Source organism: Hemitrygon akajei, chromosome 5 (assembly GCF_048418815.1).
Source record: "Hemitrygon akajei chromosome 5, sHemAka1.3, whole genome shotgun sequence".
Lineage (NCBI taxonomy): Eukaryota > Metazoa > Chordata > Chondrichthyes > Myliobatiformes > Dasyatidae > Hemitrygon > Hemitrygon akajei.
Window position 1 is genome coordinate 116,107,367 of NC_133128.1, and position 17,654 is coordinate 116,125,020.

The 17,654-nt window shown below is 51.6% G+C and overlaps 1 protein-coding gene across 10 annotated transcripts in view; it reads left to right on the plus strand.

Moving 5' to 3' along the window:
- spega (striated muscle enriched protein kinase a) overlaps nt 1-17,654 on the plus strand; it is a 705,926-nt gene that overhangs the window by 646,769 nt on the left and 41,503 nt on the right. For all 10 annotated transcript variants that reach the window (XM_073046262.1, XM_073046259.1, XM_073046255.1 and 7 more), the window contains 5 exons: nt 1,310-3,327; nt 7,902-8,422; nt 10,131-10,274; nt 12,870-12,986; nt 13,737-13,904. In XM_073046262.1, the coding sequence (XP_072902363.1) occupies nt 1,310-3,327; nt 7,902-8,422; nt 10,131-10,274; nt 12,870-12,986; nt 13,737-13,904 (2,968 nt within the window). The remainder of the gene's footprint in view (nt 1-1,309; nt 3,328-7,901; nt 8,423-10,130; nt 10,275-12,869; nt 12,987-13,736; nt 13,905-17,654) is intronic.

Genomic DNA, 17,654 nt, shown 5'->3' on the forward strand with positions numbered 1-17,654 from the left:
CTGTACATCTTTGGAAACCTACACGGTCTTGGGGAGAATAGACAAACTCCTTACAGACAGCAGCAGGAATTGATCCCTCGTTGGTGGCACAATAATAGTGTTATGTTAACCAGTATGCTACCATGTCTCCTCATGTCTTATGAGGATAAGTTGAGTGAGCTAAGGCTTTTCTCTGCAGAGTGAAGGAGGGTGAGAGGCGACTTAATAGAGGTGTACGAGATATTAAGAGGCATGGAGAGTGTGGACAGTCAGCGACTTTTTCCAGGGTGGAAATGGCTAACACAAGGAGGTGTGATTTTAAAGTGATTGGGGGTCAGTATAGGGGGATGTCAGTGGGAAGTTTTTTTACACAGAGAGTGGTGGATGTGTGAAACATGCTGTCAGAGTGCTGGTAGAGGCAGATATATTACGGACATTTGAGAAACTCTCAAATACGTTTAAAAATTGGGCAGCCAAGGTGATTGGGGAGAAGGCAGGAAAATGGGATTGTGATGCATAACAGATCGGCGACAATAGAATTGCAGAGCAGACTCGATGGGCCAAACGACCTGATTCTGCTCCGATATCTTATGTTCTGATATGACACCCTGATGATAGCAAAATGGAGGGCTATGTCAGAGGGAAGGGTTAGAGTAATATTTGAGTAGGTTACAAGGTCGACACAACATCATGGGCCAAAGAGCCTATGGTCTTTCTGTATTCTGCTACTAGGGAGAGAATAGGACATCTCAAAGACCAAAGCCAAAGTGGAGCCTGGTGACTAGTGGTCAGGGCCAGGATATGGTGTCATATGGTCTGGTGTGGAAGGGTAGTAATTGGTGGGACAAAGTCTGGTGAGACAAGATCTGTTGGGACAGGATCTGATGGGACTGTGTCTGGTAGGACAGGGTCTGATGGGACTGTGTCTGGTAGGACAGGGTCTGATGGGACTGTATCTGTTAGGACAGGGTCTGATGGGACTGTGTCTGGTAGGACAGGGTCTGATGGGACTGTGTCTGGTAGGACAGGGTCTGGTGGATCAAGTTCTGAATGGACAGGATCCAGTGGGACAGGGTCTGCTGGGATAATTGTGGCGGAACAGGGTCTGGTAGGAGAGGTTCTGATGGGTTAGGATCCAATGGGCCATCAACCTGTAGGATGGTGTGGTGGGACAGAGTCTGATAAGAAAGAGTCTGGTGGGACAGGTTCTGTTGAAGCATGTTCTGATGGGACAGAATCTGGTGAGTCAGGTTCTGAAGGGACAGGATCCAGTGGGATAGGGTCTGCTGGGCTGAGCTCTAACACCCTATCCCTGTGTTCCTTTCCCCAGCGCTCCCTCATCAGCTACAAGTCCTCGATGGTAGTTCGGTCCATCCCTGAGCTGCTGGCTGACCTGTCGGGCCCCGGCAGCCTCGGCCTGCCCCGCCAGCTGCGGGAGCCTCGCCTCTCTTCTTCCTCAGACTCAGACGAAGTGGATGAGCTGCCACCGCTCTTGCCTGTCCCTGTGCCAATTTCAGTGGAGCCTCCGATGTCCCGGACACCCCTGCGCAGTCTCCGCAGCCCAGAACAGGAGGAGGGGAGCCCAGCCATTGCCACGGGCGAGGAGCGAATCTCACAGGTCCGAACTAGTGAGGGGGAGGCAAGCCAAGACACAGTTGGCCAGGCCGGGCCTGAGGTCACGCCTGCAGTCATCATCTCCCCTTCAGAGCAGGAGCCACGGGCGAGGCCGGGCCTAGGCCTCAGTGCGGAGGCCCCGGAGCGGCCCTCCCAGCGCCGAAGGGGCGAGTTCCGGCGTGGCAGCTCCGCCGACTCAGCCTTGGCCCTGCTGGGGTCGGGGTTGGGCAGCTCAGATGCTGGGCCAGGCAGGCAGCCACCATCTCCAGCGGCCGGGGCCTTGAAGAAGTCAATGTCTATGGAGCTGCCACGAAGGAGCCCGAGCCCTGGGGCCCGTAGGCCTGAGGAGGTGGGCGGTAGGCGGCGGGGAGCACCGGGCACAGAGGACTACAGTCTGAAGCTAGAGCTGCTGCGGCAGCGGCTGTTGAGGGCGGGCTCAGTGGATGGCAGGATGAGCGGCCTGCGTGGGCCACTGCTGGAGCGCCTGGGCCTACCTGATGGTGAGTCCAGACCTCCAGGGCCATCCCCACTGCAGAGTACCACCATCGAGCGCCAGGCCCCAAGGCCTCCCAGACCACAGCCTCCACGGCTGGCACGGGCTGCCTCGAGTGAGACAGCCCCAGGGCCGGAGGAGCATGAGCGCCGACCACTGCGCAAGACAGCCTCCTTCTCACAGGCCGAGCCCCCTGCCCTGCACCGGCGGATAGGAGCTCCATTGGAGATCCCCCTGAGACCCAGTGCAACACGGACCCCCAGCCCAGAGCCCCGGTTCCCACTCAGGGAGTCACCATCACTCTCAGCCCTGAGTGAGCCACCTGCCGGGCCCATTGCCCCACCCAGAGCACCCAAGCCTCTGGGGCCTCAGGCCCAGGCAGCACCTGGGACTCCTGAGGCCGATGGACCCTGCACCAGGGTAATGATCGGAAAGACTGCAGTGGTCACCCACAGCAACCTGTCCCCTGAGCCTCCCTTACTTCAGGCCGCTCCCGAACCATTGCCCCAGGCCCATTCTGAGCCTCCTTTACCTCAGACCCAGCTCACAGTAACTCCATCCCAAGCTAGACTTGAACCATCTCATCAGGCCCAGCCCGAGTCTTTACCCCAGGCACAGTCCGAGTCTCTCTTAAACCAGGCTCAACTCACAGTAACTTTATCTCAGGCCAGACCTGAACCATTACCTCAGGTGAGGCCTGAACCTTTATCCCAGGCCAAACCTGAGGTAGCCTTATCCCCGGCTAGACAGGAACTATTACCTCATGCCATACCCAAGCCTTTAAACCAGGCTCGGCCACAGCTCACACCCCCCATCACAGGTGAGCCCCCCTCTTCACCCCTCATGCTGGAACCCATCACTCCACCTCCCGGCTTCCGCTCAACTGATCTGGAGAGCAGCCTAGGTATGGCATCCAGGTCCCGGGAGGAGATCGCAGGAGGCCCTGAGGAGGCAACCAGGTCAAGCAGGGAGGGTCGCCCGGTCAAGGCCAAGGCGTCCAGCGTAGCCCAGTGCCTGAACATCGAAAACATCGAGTCTGAGGAAGTGTTTGAGGCGCGATTCAAGAGGAGCAAGGAGTCGTCCCTCAGCCGGAGCCTGAAGCACCTAATGAGGCCCAAATCAGAGGAGAAGGTGGAGCGACTAACTGAAGCCAGGGATGCAATGTACAGGCCCGGGGCCGGGGGCGAGCCCTTGCAGCTGGTTAAGGTCCAGGAGCCCCTGGCAGACCAACGGGAGAGCAGGTATTGACAGAATTTATATTGTCACATGTAGCAAGGTACAGTGAAAAACCTGACTTGTGTGCAATTCATACAGATCAATACGTTATTGGTATTGGTTTATTAGTGTCAAATCTACCAAGATACAATGAAAAGCTTGTCTTGCATCCTGCTTATACAGATTACTTCTTTATTGGTATTCACGTGGGTTTATCAGGTATTGGAGTCGCAGAACAAACTCGATGGGCTGACCGGCTTAATTCTACACCTATGTCTTCTGGTCTTATTATTGTCCTTGTACACCAAGACACAATGAAAAGCTTGCCTTGCATTCTGTTTATACAGAGTTTCAGGTTAGGGCTTATCATGGGTACATCAAGAGGGGCAGTTCACAAGTGTTGGCACACAATCTGGTGCCAACATAGCATGCCCACAACACTCAGCAGAACAAACCAAGACAACAGCAAAACAAGCCTCTTTTCCCACGCTCCCACACACCCATTCACACTCAGAGACATGCCCCCAACCCAAGGACAGGTCAAATCATCTGAGGTAGATCGAGGTAGAACAAGGCAAAACAATAACAATGCAGAGTAAAGTGTAACAGCTACAGAGAAAGTGCAGTGCAGGTAAACAGTAAGGTACAAGGTCATAACGAGGAGGATTGTGAGGTCAATAATCCATCTTATTATACTAGGAACCATTCAAGAGTCTTATAACTGTGGGATAGAAGCTGTCCTTGAGCCTGGTGGGACGTGCTTTCAGGTTTTTGCATCTTCTGCTCGGTGGGAGGGAAGAGAGAACATTTGGGGTGGGTGGGGTCTTTGATTATGCTAGCTGCTTTACTGAGGCAACATGAAGGGGACAGAGTCCATGTAGGGGAAGCTGGTTTCTGAGATGGGCTCTCTGCAATTTATTAGGGTCACAGATAGAGCAGTTGCACTGGAGAGCAATTACAAGGAAAGCACGGCAGTGCCTCTACTTCCTTAGGAGTTTGCAAAGATTCGGCATGACATCTGAAACTTTGAGAAACCTCTATCAATGCATAGTGGAGGGTATTTTAATGGGCTGCATCACAGCCTTTATGAAAACACCAAAGCCCTTGAACAGCAGGTCCTACAAAATGTATTGAATATGGCCCAGACCATCACAGGTAGACTTCCCCACGACTGAGCACATCTACGTGAAACGCTGCCGCAGGAAAGCAGCATCCATCGTTAAGGGCCCACCCCTCACCACCACACAAGACATGCTCTCTTCTTGTTGCTGCCATTAGGAAGAAAGTACAGGAGCCTCAGGAATGACACCACCAGGTTCAGGAGCAGTTACTACCCCTCAACCATCAGATTCTTGAACCAAAGGAGCTTCACTCAAATTCATTTGCCCCATCATTGAAATGTTACCACACCTAATGGACTCACTTTCAAGGACTCTTTATCTCAAGTTCTCAATATTTTTTATTTATTTTTTTTCATTTTGTACAGTTTGTTGTCTTTTGCACTCTGGTTGAACGCTCAAGCTGGTGCCGTCTTTCAATGATTCTGCTAAAGTAGTTATTCTATAGATTTTTTGAGTATGCCAACAAAAGTATGAATCTCAGGGTTGTATATGCTGATATATATGCATTGTGATAATCTACTTTGAACTTTAATGCATCCAGATAGGATGTGGTCTCTGATGTCAATAAAAATTGTTAAGGGTCAACAGGATATTGCCAAATTTCTGTTAGTCTCCTGAGGAGATAGAGGCGATGGTGAGCTTTCCTGGCTGTGAAGTCTATCTGGTTGGACCTGGTTGGTGATGTTCACTCTCAGACCTCTGAACCTCAACACCATTAATGAATGTGCACCAACCCCCTTCCTGAAGTGGATGACCAGCTCTGCATTGTTCAAAGTTCAAAGTAAATTCATTATTAAAGAACCTATATATCACCATATGCCACCCTGAGATTCATCTTCTTGCGGGCATTCACAGTAGATACAAAGAAACACAATACAATCAGTGCAAAGCTCCATGGAAACAAAGATGGGCAGATGAAAAATGTGCAAAAGAAGATGAGCTGTAAAAATTCAAATAAATAAATAAGCATTAAATAATATTGAGAACGAGTCCTTGAAAGTGAGCCCATAGATTGTGGAATCAGTTCAGTGTTGGTGTGAATGAAGTTATCCATGCTGGTTCAGGACCTGATGGGTGAGGGGTAATAACTGTACCTGAACCTGGTGGTGCAGGACCTGATGGATGAGGGGTAATAACTGTACCTGAACCTGGTGGTGCAGGACCTGATGGATGAGGGGTAATAACTGTACCTGAACCTGGTGGTTCAGGACCTGATGGATGAGGGGTAATAACTGTACCTGAACCTGGTGGTGCAGGACCTGATGGATGAGGGGTAATAACTGTATCTGAGCCTGGTGGTTCCCAGGACCTGATGGATGAGGAGTAATAACTGTACCTGAACCTGGTGGTTCAGGACCTGATGGATGAGGGGTAATAACTGTACCTGAACCTGGTGGTTCCCAGGACCTGATGGATGAGGAGTAATAACTGTACCTGAACCTGGTGGTGCAGGACCTGATGGATGAGGGGTAATAACTGTACCTGAACCTGGTGGTTCCCAGGACCTGATGGATGAGGGGTAATAACTGTACCTGAACCTGGTGGTTCCCAGGACCTGATGGATGAGGGGTAATAACTGTACCTGAACCTGGTGGTTCCCAGGACCTGATGGATGAGGGGTAATAACTGTACCTGAACCTGGTGGTGCAGGACCTGATGGATGAGGGGTAATAACTGTACCTGAACCTGGTGGTTCCCAGGACTTGATGGATGAGGGGTAATAACTGTACCTGAACCTGGTGGTGCAGGACCTGATGGATGAGGGGTAATAACTGTACCTGAACCTGGTGGTGCAGGACCTGATGGATGAGGGGTAATAACTGTACCTGAACCTGGTGGTGCAGGACCTGATGGATGAGGGGTAATAACTGTACCTGAACCTGGTGGTTCCCAGGACTTGATGGATGAGGGGTAATAACTGTACCTGAACCTGGTGGTGCAGGACCTGATGGATGAGGGGTAATAACTGTGCCTGAACCTGGTGGTTCCCAGGACTTGATGGATGAGGGGTAATAACTGTACCTGAACCTGGTGGTTCACAGGACCTGATGGATGAGGGGTAATAACTGTACCTGAACCTGGTGGTGCAGGACCTGATGGATGAGGGGTAATAACTGTACCTGAACCTGGTGGTTCCCAGGACTTGATGGATGAGGGGTAATAACTGTACCTGAACCTGGTGGTGCAGGACCTGATGGATGAGGGGTAATAACTGTACCTGAACCTGGTGGTGCAGGACCTGATGGATGAGGGGTAATAACTGTACCTGAACCTGGTGGTTCAGGACCTGATGGATGAGGGGTAATAACTGTACCTGAACCTGGTGGTTCCCAGGACCTGATGGATGAGGGGTAATAACTGTATCTGAACCTGGTGGTTCCCAGGACCTGATGGATGAGGGGTAATAACTGTACCTGAACCTGGTGGTTCCCAGGACTTGATGGATGAGGGGTAATAACTGTACCTGAACCTGGTGGTTCAGGACCTGATGGATGAGGGGTAATAACTGTACCTGAACCTGGTGGTTCCCAGGACCTGATGGATGAGGGGTAATAACTGTACCTGAACCTGGTGGTTCCCAGGACTTGATGGATGAGGGGTAATAACTGTACCTGAACCTGGTGGTTCCCAGGACCTGATGGATGAGGGGTAATAACTGTACCTGAACCTGGTGGTTCCCAGGACCTGATGGATGAGGGGTAATAACTGTACCTGAACCTGGTGGTTCCCAGGACTTGATGGATGAGGGGTAATAACTGTACCTGAACCTGGTGGTTCAGGACCTGATGGATGAGGGGTAATAACTGTACCTGAACCTGGTGGTTCCCAGGACCTGATGGATGAGGGGTAATAACTGTACCTGAACCTGGTGGTTCCCAGGACCTGATGGATGAGGGGTAATAACTGTACCTGAACCTGGTGGTGCAGGACCTGATGGATGAGGGGTAATAACTGTACCTGAACCTGGTGGTTCCCAGGACTTGATGGATGAGGGGTAATAACTGTACCTGAACCTGGTGGTGCAGGACCTGATGGATGAGGGGTAATAACTGTACCTGAACCTGGTGGTTCCCAGGACTTGATGGATGAGGGGTAATAACTGTACCTGAACCTGGTGGTGCAGGACCTGATGGATGAGGGGTAATAACTGTACCTGAACCTGGTGCTGCAGGACCTAAGGCTCCTGTAGTTCCGGCCTGATGGCAGCAGTGAGAATAGAGCATACACTAGATGGTGGGGCTCCTTGATGATGGATGCTGCTTTCCTGTGACAGCTCTCCTTGTAAATGTGCTCAGTGGTGGGGAGGGCTTTAGCTGTGATGAATTGGGCTCTATCCACTACGTTTTGTAGTTTTTTCGGTTCGTGGGTATTGGTATTTCCCTACTAGGCCATCGTGCCACCAGTCAGGATGCTGTTCAGTGTGCATCTGTAGAAACTGGTGACACCGTATCACTGCTCTCTGTCTCCTTCCTGTACAGGTCGAGGTCCGAGCAATGCCTTCCAGAAGCCTCGAAGGACCCCGGCTTCATCAGAAAGCTGTCACTGCGGCTGAAGGGTGACAGCAAGGAGGAGAAGCCGAGGGAGGGCGTCCTAACCAAGGCATCCCAGCCTGCAGGGAGAGGCAGTGAGACGGAGAGGGAGGAGTCAGCAGGGGAGCGCCATGATCCCGAGGTGCTCCGGAAGCAGGCCAAGAGCTCACCAGGGATGACCATGCGGAGGAAGATTGAGTCGACACTAACAGGCATCTCCCTGCGCTTCGCCCGTAGCCAGTCAGAGGAGAGGGTGCAGGAGGCCCCTGCACGAGCCGAACCCCCTGTCCAGCGCCAGGCCAAGGAAGGCAAGCGGCCCTTCCTGTCCCTGCTGAGGCGCTCGACCTCGGAGGCTGGCTCTCTGAAGAAGGTGGGCGTCCCTCAGAACCAGCTGGCCGCGCAAGCCCGCTCCGCGCCCTCCTCCGAGTCCCTGCAGTCGGATGTCAGCTTGTCTGCCAAGCAGGAGAGAGGTAAGCAAGCCCTTTGCTAGCCCCATCTGCCAACGGCTTCCTCAACAGCTCCACCAGCTCTGCAGCAATTCCACAAATTCACCATAAAAAGTGCTTGAAGTCTCTGGGCCTGTACTCGCTGGAATTTAGAAGAAAGGGGAGGGGGATCTCATTGAAACCTGTCAAATATTGAAAGGTCTGGATAAAGTGTTTGAGCAGAAGATGTTTCCATAGTAGGAGGATCAGAGGCGCAGCCTCAGTATAGAGGGACGTTCTTTTTGAGCAGAAATGAGGAGGGATTTCCTTAGCTAGAGGGTGGCAAAATGTACTTTGAACTTTGCAATTGTGGAATTCATTGCCACAGATGGATGTAGAGGCCAAGTATTTAGAGCAGAGCAAACACGAGGAAATCTGCAGATGCTAGAAATTCAAACAACAACACACACAAAATGCAGGTGGAACACAGCAGGCCAAGCAGCACCTATAAGGAGAAGCACCGTCGATGTCCTGACGAAGGGTCTCGGCCCGAAACGTCGACAGTGCTTCTCCTTATAGATGCTGCCTGGCCTGCTGTGTTCCACCAGCATTTTGTGTGTGTTGATATTTAGAGCAGAGTTTGATAGGTTCCTGATTAGTAGTGGCATCAAAGGTTACAGGGAGGAGAATGGGGTTGAGAGGGATAAACAATCACTCATGATCAAATGGTGGAAGCAGACTCGATGGGGCAAATTCTGCTCATGTACCCTGTGGTCTTATGGGCACATTTCACTGTATGTTACAAGGTACATATGAATGTGGCAAACTGCTGGTCCCACATTCCCACAGCTCACTTCCCAGCTACTCCTGCCAGACCATAAGGCCAAAGGACAGCAGCAGAATTAGACAATTCAGCCTACTTAGTCTGTTCTGTCATTCGATTGTGGCTGATTTATTTTCTCTTTCAATCCCATTCTCTTACCTTCCCCTCGTAGCCTTTGGACACCCCTAATAATCAAGAACCTATCAACCTTTGCTTCAAATGCACACAGTGACTTGGCCTCACAACTGTCTGTGGTAATGAATTCCACAGAGTTACCACCCTCTGGATGAAGAAATTCCTCATCTCTGTTCTAAAGGGACAGTCTTCTATTCTGAGGCAGCGCCCTCTAGTCCTAGCACCCCCCACCCCCACTATACGAAACATCCTCTCAGCATCCACTCTGTATTGGCAATTCAGTATTCGATATGTTTCAATGAGATCCCCCCCCCCCCCATTCTTCTAAACAGTGAGTACAGGCTCAGAGTCATCAAGCAATCTTCATACTTTAACCCTTTCATTCCTGGGATCATTCTAGTAAACCTCCTCTAGAATGAAAGGAATGTTTCATGGCTCTGGGCCAGTCGAAAAGGCAGAGCAGACTTGATGACCAAGTGATGACCCTGTGTCTCACAAACTCACGCTCTGAATTTCTAGAGGAAGTGGTTGAGGCAGGCACCTTAACAACATTTGGACAGGTTCAAGGTTCAGAGGGCTATGGGCAAACAGAACCAGCTTAAATGAGAATGTGGGTCAGCATGGACATGTTGGGCTGAAGGGCCTGCTTCCATCCCATGTGCCTCCAGGAACCTACACCATGCCCCAAGGAGACGTACTTGGGCTGCAGAGAGATGACTCCCAAGTTCACAAGGTCAAAGCGTGTCATTTACTGTCAGCAAAACTTCACAAGCTTCTCTCTGATTGTTCACACAGCGTCCGTGCACGGAGAACGCAAGTCCCGGTGGGACAGATGGGGGTTCTCGCGAATGCGAAGAGATAAAGCGATATCACAGCCCAACATCTCGCTCGCCGTAGCTGCTGAGGACGTCTCGACGGTATATCATAGGAGTGCCTCAGGTGTGACAGAAACCTTTATCAAACACTTCTTTCCTTTTTATCTCCATTTTGTGTGGATTTTTTGTTTGATTTTTGACTTTAAGTATCAGGTATTCACCTCCCTTTGGTTCCCCTCCTCCTTCACCTTCTCCCATGGTCCACTCTCCACTCCTATCAGATTCCTTCTTCCTCAGCTCTTTACATCTTCCACCTATCACCTCCCAGCTTCTTACTTCATCCCCTATTCCCCACCCATCTCCCTTCACCGTCACCTGGTCTCCCCTATCACCTGTGATTTGTACTTCTTCCACTCTGCCAACTTTCTTACTCTAGCTTCTTCCCCCTTTCTTTCCAGTCCTTATGAAGGGTCTCGCCCCAAAACATCGACTGTTTATTCCACTAGCATTTTGTGTGTGTTGACTGTTTATTCCCCTCCATAGTTGCTGCCAAACGTGCTGAGTTCCTCCAGCACTCTGTGTATGCTGCTCAGAATTTCCAGCATCTGCAGAATCTCTTGTTTTTATGATAAAGCATTTAATATTATGCTCCTTGCTCAGACTGCACCCCAGCCCCTGCAATGCTTACTGGTCCTAGGAGGGCTCCAGAGAGCCAACGGATGCTGCATTATTTCCATCCAGAGACACCCAGGCAAAGTGTGTCCTTGGAACTTGGGCAGGCAGTTGGCTCAATAACCTACTGCCTGGGTCTGTGAAGAGCCATGCTGGCCAGTCCCAGGAAAAGACCAGTGAGGACCAATTTATCCCCCCTTCCTGAAGATCGGGAGAGTGGGGACAAAGTCTAATCCATGCTGTCTTTGCCCTGGAAACATGTTATGGGATGGTACAGAAGGAAGGACGATAGGGACCCTGACTCTGGGAGTGTGTGATGGGACAGTGTGGAGGGAGTTTCACTCTGTGTCTGACCCCGGGAGTGTGTGATGGGACAGTGTAGAGGGAGCTTCACTCTGTGTCTGACCCCGGGAGTGTGTGATGGGACGGTGTGGAGGGAGTTTCACTCTGTGTCTGACCCTGGGAGTGTGTGATGGGACAGTGTGGAGGGAGTTTCACTCTGTGTCTGACCCTGGGAGTGTGTGATGGGACAGTGTAGAGGGAGCTTCACTCTGTGTCTGACCCTGGGAGTGTGTGATGGGATGGTGTGGAGGGAGCTTCACTCTGTGTCTGACCCTGGGAGTGTGTGATGGGACGGTGTAGAGGGAGCTTCACTCTGTGTCTGACCCTGGGAGTGTGTGATGGGACAGTGTAGAGGGAGCTTCACTCTGTGTCTGACCCTGGGAGTGTGTGATGGGACAGTGTAGAGGGAGCTTTACTCTGTGTCTGACCCTGGGAGTGTGTGATGGGACAGTGTGGAGGGAGTTTCACTCTGTATCTGACCCCGGGAGTGGGTGATGGGACAGTGTGGAGGGAGTTTCACTCTGTGTCTGACCCTGGGAGTGTGTGATGGGACAGTGTGGAGGGAGCTTCACTCTGTGTCTGACGCCGGGAGTGTGTGATGGGACAGTGTGGAGGGAGTTTCACTCTGTGTCTGACCCTGGGAGTGTGTGATGGGACAGTGCAGAGGGAGAGTCACTCTGTGTCTGACACTGGGAGTGTGTGATGGGACAGTGTAGAGGGAGCTTCTCTCTGTGTCTGACCCCGGGAGTGTGTGATGGGACAGTGTAGAGGGAGCTTCACTCTGTGTCTGACCCCAGGAGTGTGTGATGGGACAGTGTAGAGGGAGCTTCACTCTGTGTCTGACGCCGGGAGTGTGTGATGGGACAGTGTGGAGGGAGTTTCACTCTGTGTCTGACCCTGGGAGTGTGTGATGGGACAGTGTAGAGGGAGCTTCTCTCTGTGTCTGACCCCGGGAGTGTGTGATGGGACAGTGTAGAGGGAGCTTCACTCTGTGTCTGACCCCAGGAGTGTGTGATGGGACAGTGTAGAGGGAGCTTCACTCTGTGTCTGACGCCGGGAGTGTGTGATGGGACAGTGTGGAGGGAGTTTCACTCTGTGTCTGACCCTGGGAGTGTGTGATGGGACAGTGCAGAGGGAGAGTCACTCTGTGTCTGACGCTGGGAGTGTGTGATGGGACAGTGTAGAGGGAGCTTCACTCTGTGGCTGACGCCGGGAGTGTGTGATGAGACAGTGTGGAGGGAGCTTCACTCTGTGTCTGACCCTGGGAGTGTGTGATGGGACAGTGCAGAGAGAGAGTCACTCTGTGTCTGACCCCGGGAGTGTGTGATGGGACAGTGTAGAGGGAGCTTCACTCTGTGTCTGACCCTGGGAGTGTGAGATGGGACGGTGTAGAGGGAGAGTCACTCTGTGTCTGACCCCGGGAGTGTGTGATGGGATGGTGTAGAGGGAGCTTCACTCTGTGTCTGACCCCGGGAGTGTGTGATGGGATGGTGTGGAGGGAACTTCTCTCTGTGCTCAGTTGATGTTTCTCTCACTGATTCTCGTGTCTCTGGAATGGGAATGTTATTATCCGTTCTGTAATTTTGTGGTGCTGTCTTGCCCGTGGCGACGAGGAGGCTGGTGTGTGGGTGCTGTCCACCTCTCTGTGTGTCCTGTCACAGTGTTTGGTTAGAGTTACCGAGTGGCTCTCCCGATGATTTTGCAGATTTCCCACCCGTCTTCCATGTAAAACTGAAGGACCAGATGCTAATGGAAGGTGACGCCCTCACCCTGTGCAGTTTGCCAGCAGGGAGCCCGAATCCTGTCGTCACCTGGATGAAAGGTCAGTCGGGGTGTGAGTGTCCCTGGTTCAGGGGGCTTCACTGTAACATTCTGACAAGTTCCTCTTGCCGTGATGTCACACCCCAGTCACCGTGATGTCATAGCACAATCACTGATTTCACGCTCAAGTCGCCATGATGTCATGCCTATTGTCATCGTGATATCACACCCCTTGTCAATGTTATGCCACATCACAGTCATCATGATGTCACCCTAACCATGTCTGCAATGTTATACCCACAATACGCATGATATCGTGCCTCTGTTGTAACTCAATGATATCCTCGACATGCCCTCAGTCGTCATCGTGTCATCCCCAGACACCCTGATGTAACTCCCCAACCCAATGTCACCCTTACACCCTCAGTTACCACAACATCACAGCCTGTATCTCTATCTCTCTCCTATCTCCCACTCTAACCTTCCCCACTTCCTGTCACATTCCATAATTCTTCCCATTCTTCTTCAGCCCCTCACCCAGCTCCTTGGTCTCACTGTTTCCCTCTGTCTATCTCTCTCCCTGTGTCCATTGGTCCCTCTCCTCCTGACTCCTCAGAGCCCCTAACACTCTCATCCCACTCCCTCTCTCGCTCTCTGTCTCTCCCTTTTGATCTACCCTTCTGAACTCAATATTCCGCCCATTCTCCCACTTCTCTCCTCGCTCCCCGGCCTATCCCCCCACTTCACCTCCACCTCCAGTCCCTCCATCCTGCTGAGCCTAATGGCCCTTCCACCTGTATTCCTCCCTCAGACCAGAAGCCCCTGCTGTCTGACGAACGTGTGAAGGTCGTCTCAAGTGCCGACGGACGGCAGCTGGTGACCATCCTGAAGACCACGAGAACGGACGTTGGGGTCTATGAATGCACGGCCTCCAACGCCCTGGGCATGGCTGCCAGCTCCTGTACCGTATCCCTCGCGCGTAAGTGCATCACAGAAAGAGAGCCCACCCCACCCCCGATCAATCCCAGCATCAGATCGCTCTCTTTCACTGAGCGAGTGAAAGAGGTGGTGGGTGAGGATGCTGAAGGAGATAAGATTGGAGGAGGAGTCATGCTTGAGGAAAAGGACAGAGAGGTTTTGGACAGACTCTCTGATAGTTTCATAGTCACAGAGCTCTACAGCACAGAAACAGACCCTTTGGCCTGTCTTTCCCATGCCGAACTGTTATTCTGCGTTGTCCCATCAACTCATGCCCAGATCGTAACCATCATAACCCTCCCATCCATGTACTTATCCAAACTTCACATAAGTGTTGCAATTAAACCCACATCCACCACTTCGGCTAGCAGCTCATTCCACTCTCTCACCACCCTCTGAGTGAAGGAGTTCCACTTCATGATCCCCATAAGTACATCACCTTTCACCCTTACCCATGACCTCCAGTTCTAGTCTCGCCTGACCTCAGTGGAAAAAGCCTGCTTGCATTTACCCTATCTATACCCCTCATACCTCTATCAAATCTCCCAACATTCTCCTACAGCTTGACACCAGTGTCATCACAGAGGTTGCCAGAGTGAAGACAGACAGACAGACATACTTTATTGATCCCGAGGGAAATTGGGTTTTGTTACAGTCGCACCAACCAAGAATAGTGTAGAAATATAGCAATATAAAACCATAAATAATTAAATAATAATAAGTAAATAATGCCAAGTGAAGATTAGTCCAGGACCAGCCTATTGGCTCAGGGTGTCCGACACTCCGAGGGAGGAGTTGTAAAGTTTGATGGCCACAGGCAGGAATGACTTCCTATGACGCTCAGTGTTGCATCTCGGTGGAATGAGTCTCTGGCTGAATGTACTCCTGTGCCTAACCAGTACATTATGGAGTGGATGGGAGTCATTGTCCAAGATGGCATGCAACTTGGACAGCATCCTCTTTTCAGACACCACCGTCAGAGAGTCCAGTTCCACCCCCACAACATCACTGGCCTTACGAATGAGTTTGTTGATTCTGTTGGTGTCTTCTACCCTCAGCCTGCTGCCCCAGCACACAACAGCAAACATGATAGCACTGGCCACCACAGACTCGTAGAACATCCTCAGCATCGTCCGGCAGATGTTAAAGGACCTCAGTCTCCTCAGGAAATAGAGACGGCTCTGACCCTTTTTGTAGACAGCCTCAGTGTTCTTTGACCAGTCCAGTTTATTGTCCATTCGTATCCCCAGGTATTTGTAATCCTCCACCATGTCCACACTGACCCCTTGGATGGAAACAGGGGTCACGGGTGCCTTAGCCCTCCTCAGGTCCACCACCAGTTCCTTAGTCTTTTTCACATTAAGCTGCAGATGATTCTGCTCGCACCATGTGACAAAGTTTCCCACCGTAGCCCTGTGCTCAGCCTCATCTCCCTTGCTGATGCATCCAACTATGGCAGAGTCATCAGAAAACTTCTGAAGATGACAAGACTCTGTGCAGTAGTTGGTCCAAGGTGTAGATGGTGAAGAGACAGGACAGTCCCCTGTGGAGCCCTAGTGCTGCTGACCACTCTGTCTGACACACAGTGTTGCAAGCGCACGTACTGTGGTCTGCTGGTCAGGTAATCAATAATCCATGACACCAGGGAAGCATCCACCTGCATCACTGTCAGCTTCTCACCCAGCAGAGCAGGGCGGATGGTGTTGAACTCACTGGAGAAGTCAAAAAACATGACCCTCACAGTGCTCGCCAGCTTGTCCAGGTGGGCGTAGACACGGTTCAGCAGGTAGACGATGGCATCCTCAACTCCTAGTCGGGGCTGATAGGCGAACTGGAGGGGGTCTAAGTGTGGCCTAACCATAGGCCGGAGCTGCTCTAGAACAAGTCTCTGCAGGGTCTTCATGATGTGGGAGGTCAGTGCCACCGGTCTGTAGTCATTGGAGCCACTGGGGCGCGGTGTCTTTGGTACAGGGACAAGGCAGGACGTCTTCCACAGCACAGGAACCCTCTGGAGACTCAGGCTCAGGTTGAAGACATGGTGAAGTACTCCACATAGCTCCACAAAGCTGTAAACAACATCAAACTGCCTTAGGGACCCCGGCTCCAGATTTCTTCCTTGGGGTTTACTCTGGAACCCTTTCCTATGGTTGGGTATGGCCGAAAGGCAGCGGAGGCTTAAAGTCAGAGTTTTCCTGCTCCTAGGCGGGCTGCAGTTCAAGGCTGACGAATCCCACCTGCCCGAAGCAACTGGTTTTGTGGCACCAGTGATCCACCTTTGCTCCTTCTCTTGTCAGTAGAAACAGTTCCGCCGGGCCTAGTAGCTAAGCCACACGTGAAGGCCAAGAGGTGGACTTGGCCTTCGGAGATGCACGCCACTTGGAGCACTTTATGGGTAGGGGGAGCTTATCCCCACTGCCACCTCAGGTATGACAACCTTAAATGAACCTGGCCATTTGATTACTCATCAATTGGTTCAGCAAAACATTGTGGGCCTAAGATCCTGTTCCTGTGCTGTACTGTTCAATGTTTTATGGTGTGGGGGGGGTGTATGGAGGGGTGGGTTAGTGGGTGGAGGTGGTGCTCAGCCTTACTGCTTGGGGAAGGTAACTGTGTTTGAGTCTGGTGGTCTTGTGTGGATACTGCGTAACCTCCTTCCTGATGGGAGTGGGACAAACTGTCCATGAACAGGGTGGGTGGGAACCTTCATGGTGTTTCCAGCGTTTTTCTGTGTATATGTCCCTGACAGTGGGTAGGCTGGTGCAGTGGTGTGTTGGGCAGTTTTAACGATCTGTTGTAGACTCTTCCTGTCGGCCGCAGTGCAGTTTCCATACCAGGCAGCGATGCAGTTTGTTATGGAGCTCTCTACTGCACGTCAGTAGAAGGATGTGAGTGTAGATGTGTACAGTCCACAGTGCTGTTGCTTGCATCAGAGAGGCACTGCAGGAACCCTGTGCAATCAACAGTGAGTGATCATCTTCGTCACTTTTCTTGTGATCTCCAGGCCTCGCTTGACAGTGTCAATGTGGAATGGTGCAAGTCCGGCTCACTGGTTTATTGGTGGGTGGCGGGGCAGCTGCGTCACCTTGGTCATAGTGAGGATGAGGCATCGAGCCGTAGTCTCACCTGTTTACGGCCGCCCAGGGAAGAGGCTTTGGAGTCAGTACGCTGCACCGGCGTGTTGGGCGGTGTGGCATGGAGTCCAAGCAGGAGTCAGTGCTCCCCAAGTTTTTTTTGTGTGACTTCTTTTACTAGTATCTTGTATATGCTTGCTAGGTTATAGGTGCGATACGTGGTTTCTGCTGCGTGTGACTGTTGGTACCGTGTTTTGCACTTTGGCCTCAGAGTAACATTGTTTTGCTTCGTTGTATTCATGTATGGTTGAATGACAATTAAGCTTGGACTTGACCTCTCCTTTGTGAGTTTTCCTGATTGTATGTGATGTGCTCAGGGTCCATGAGAGATGTGCACTCCCAGCAGTTTGAAGCTACTCGCAGTTTCCACTGCTGTGCCGCTGATGTAAAGAGGGGTGGGAGTGGTGCGAACACTCTCCTTTGTCTTGTTGACATTGAGGAGAAGGTTATTTCCCTGGTACCAGACCTCGGGCTCTTTCACCGCCTCTCTGTAGGCTGTCTTATCGTTGTTGAGATCTTTTTTATGTTTTTCTTGTAGGTACTGTAGGTGACCAGAACTGCACAAGATACTTCAAATTATGCCTCACTGACATATTATACAACTTCCACATAACATCTCA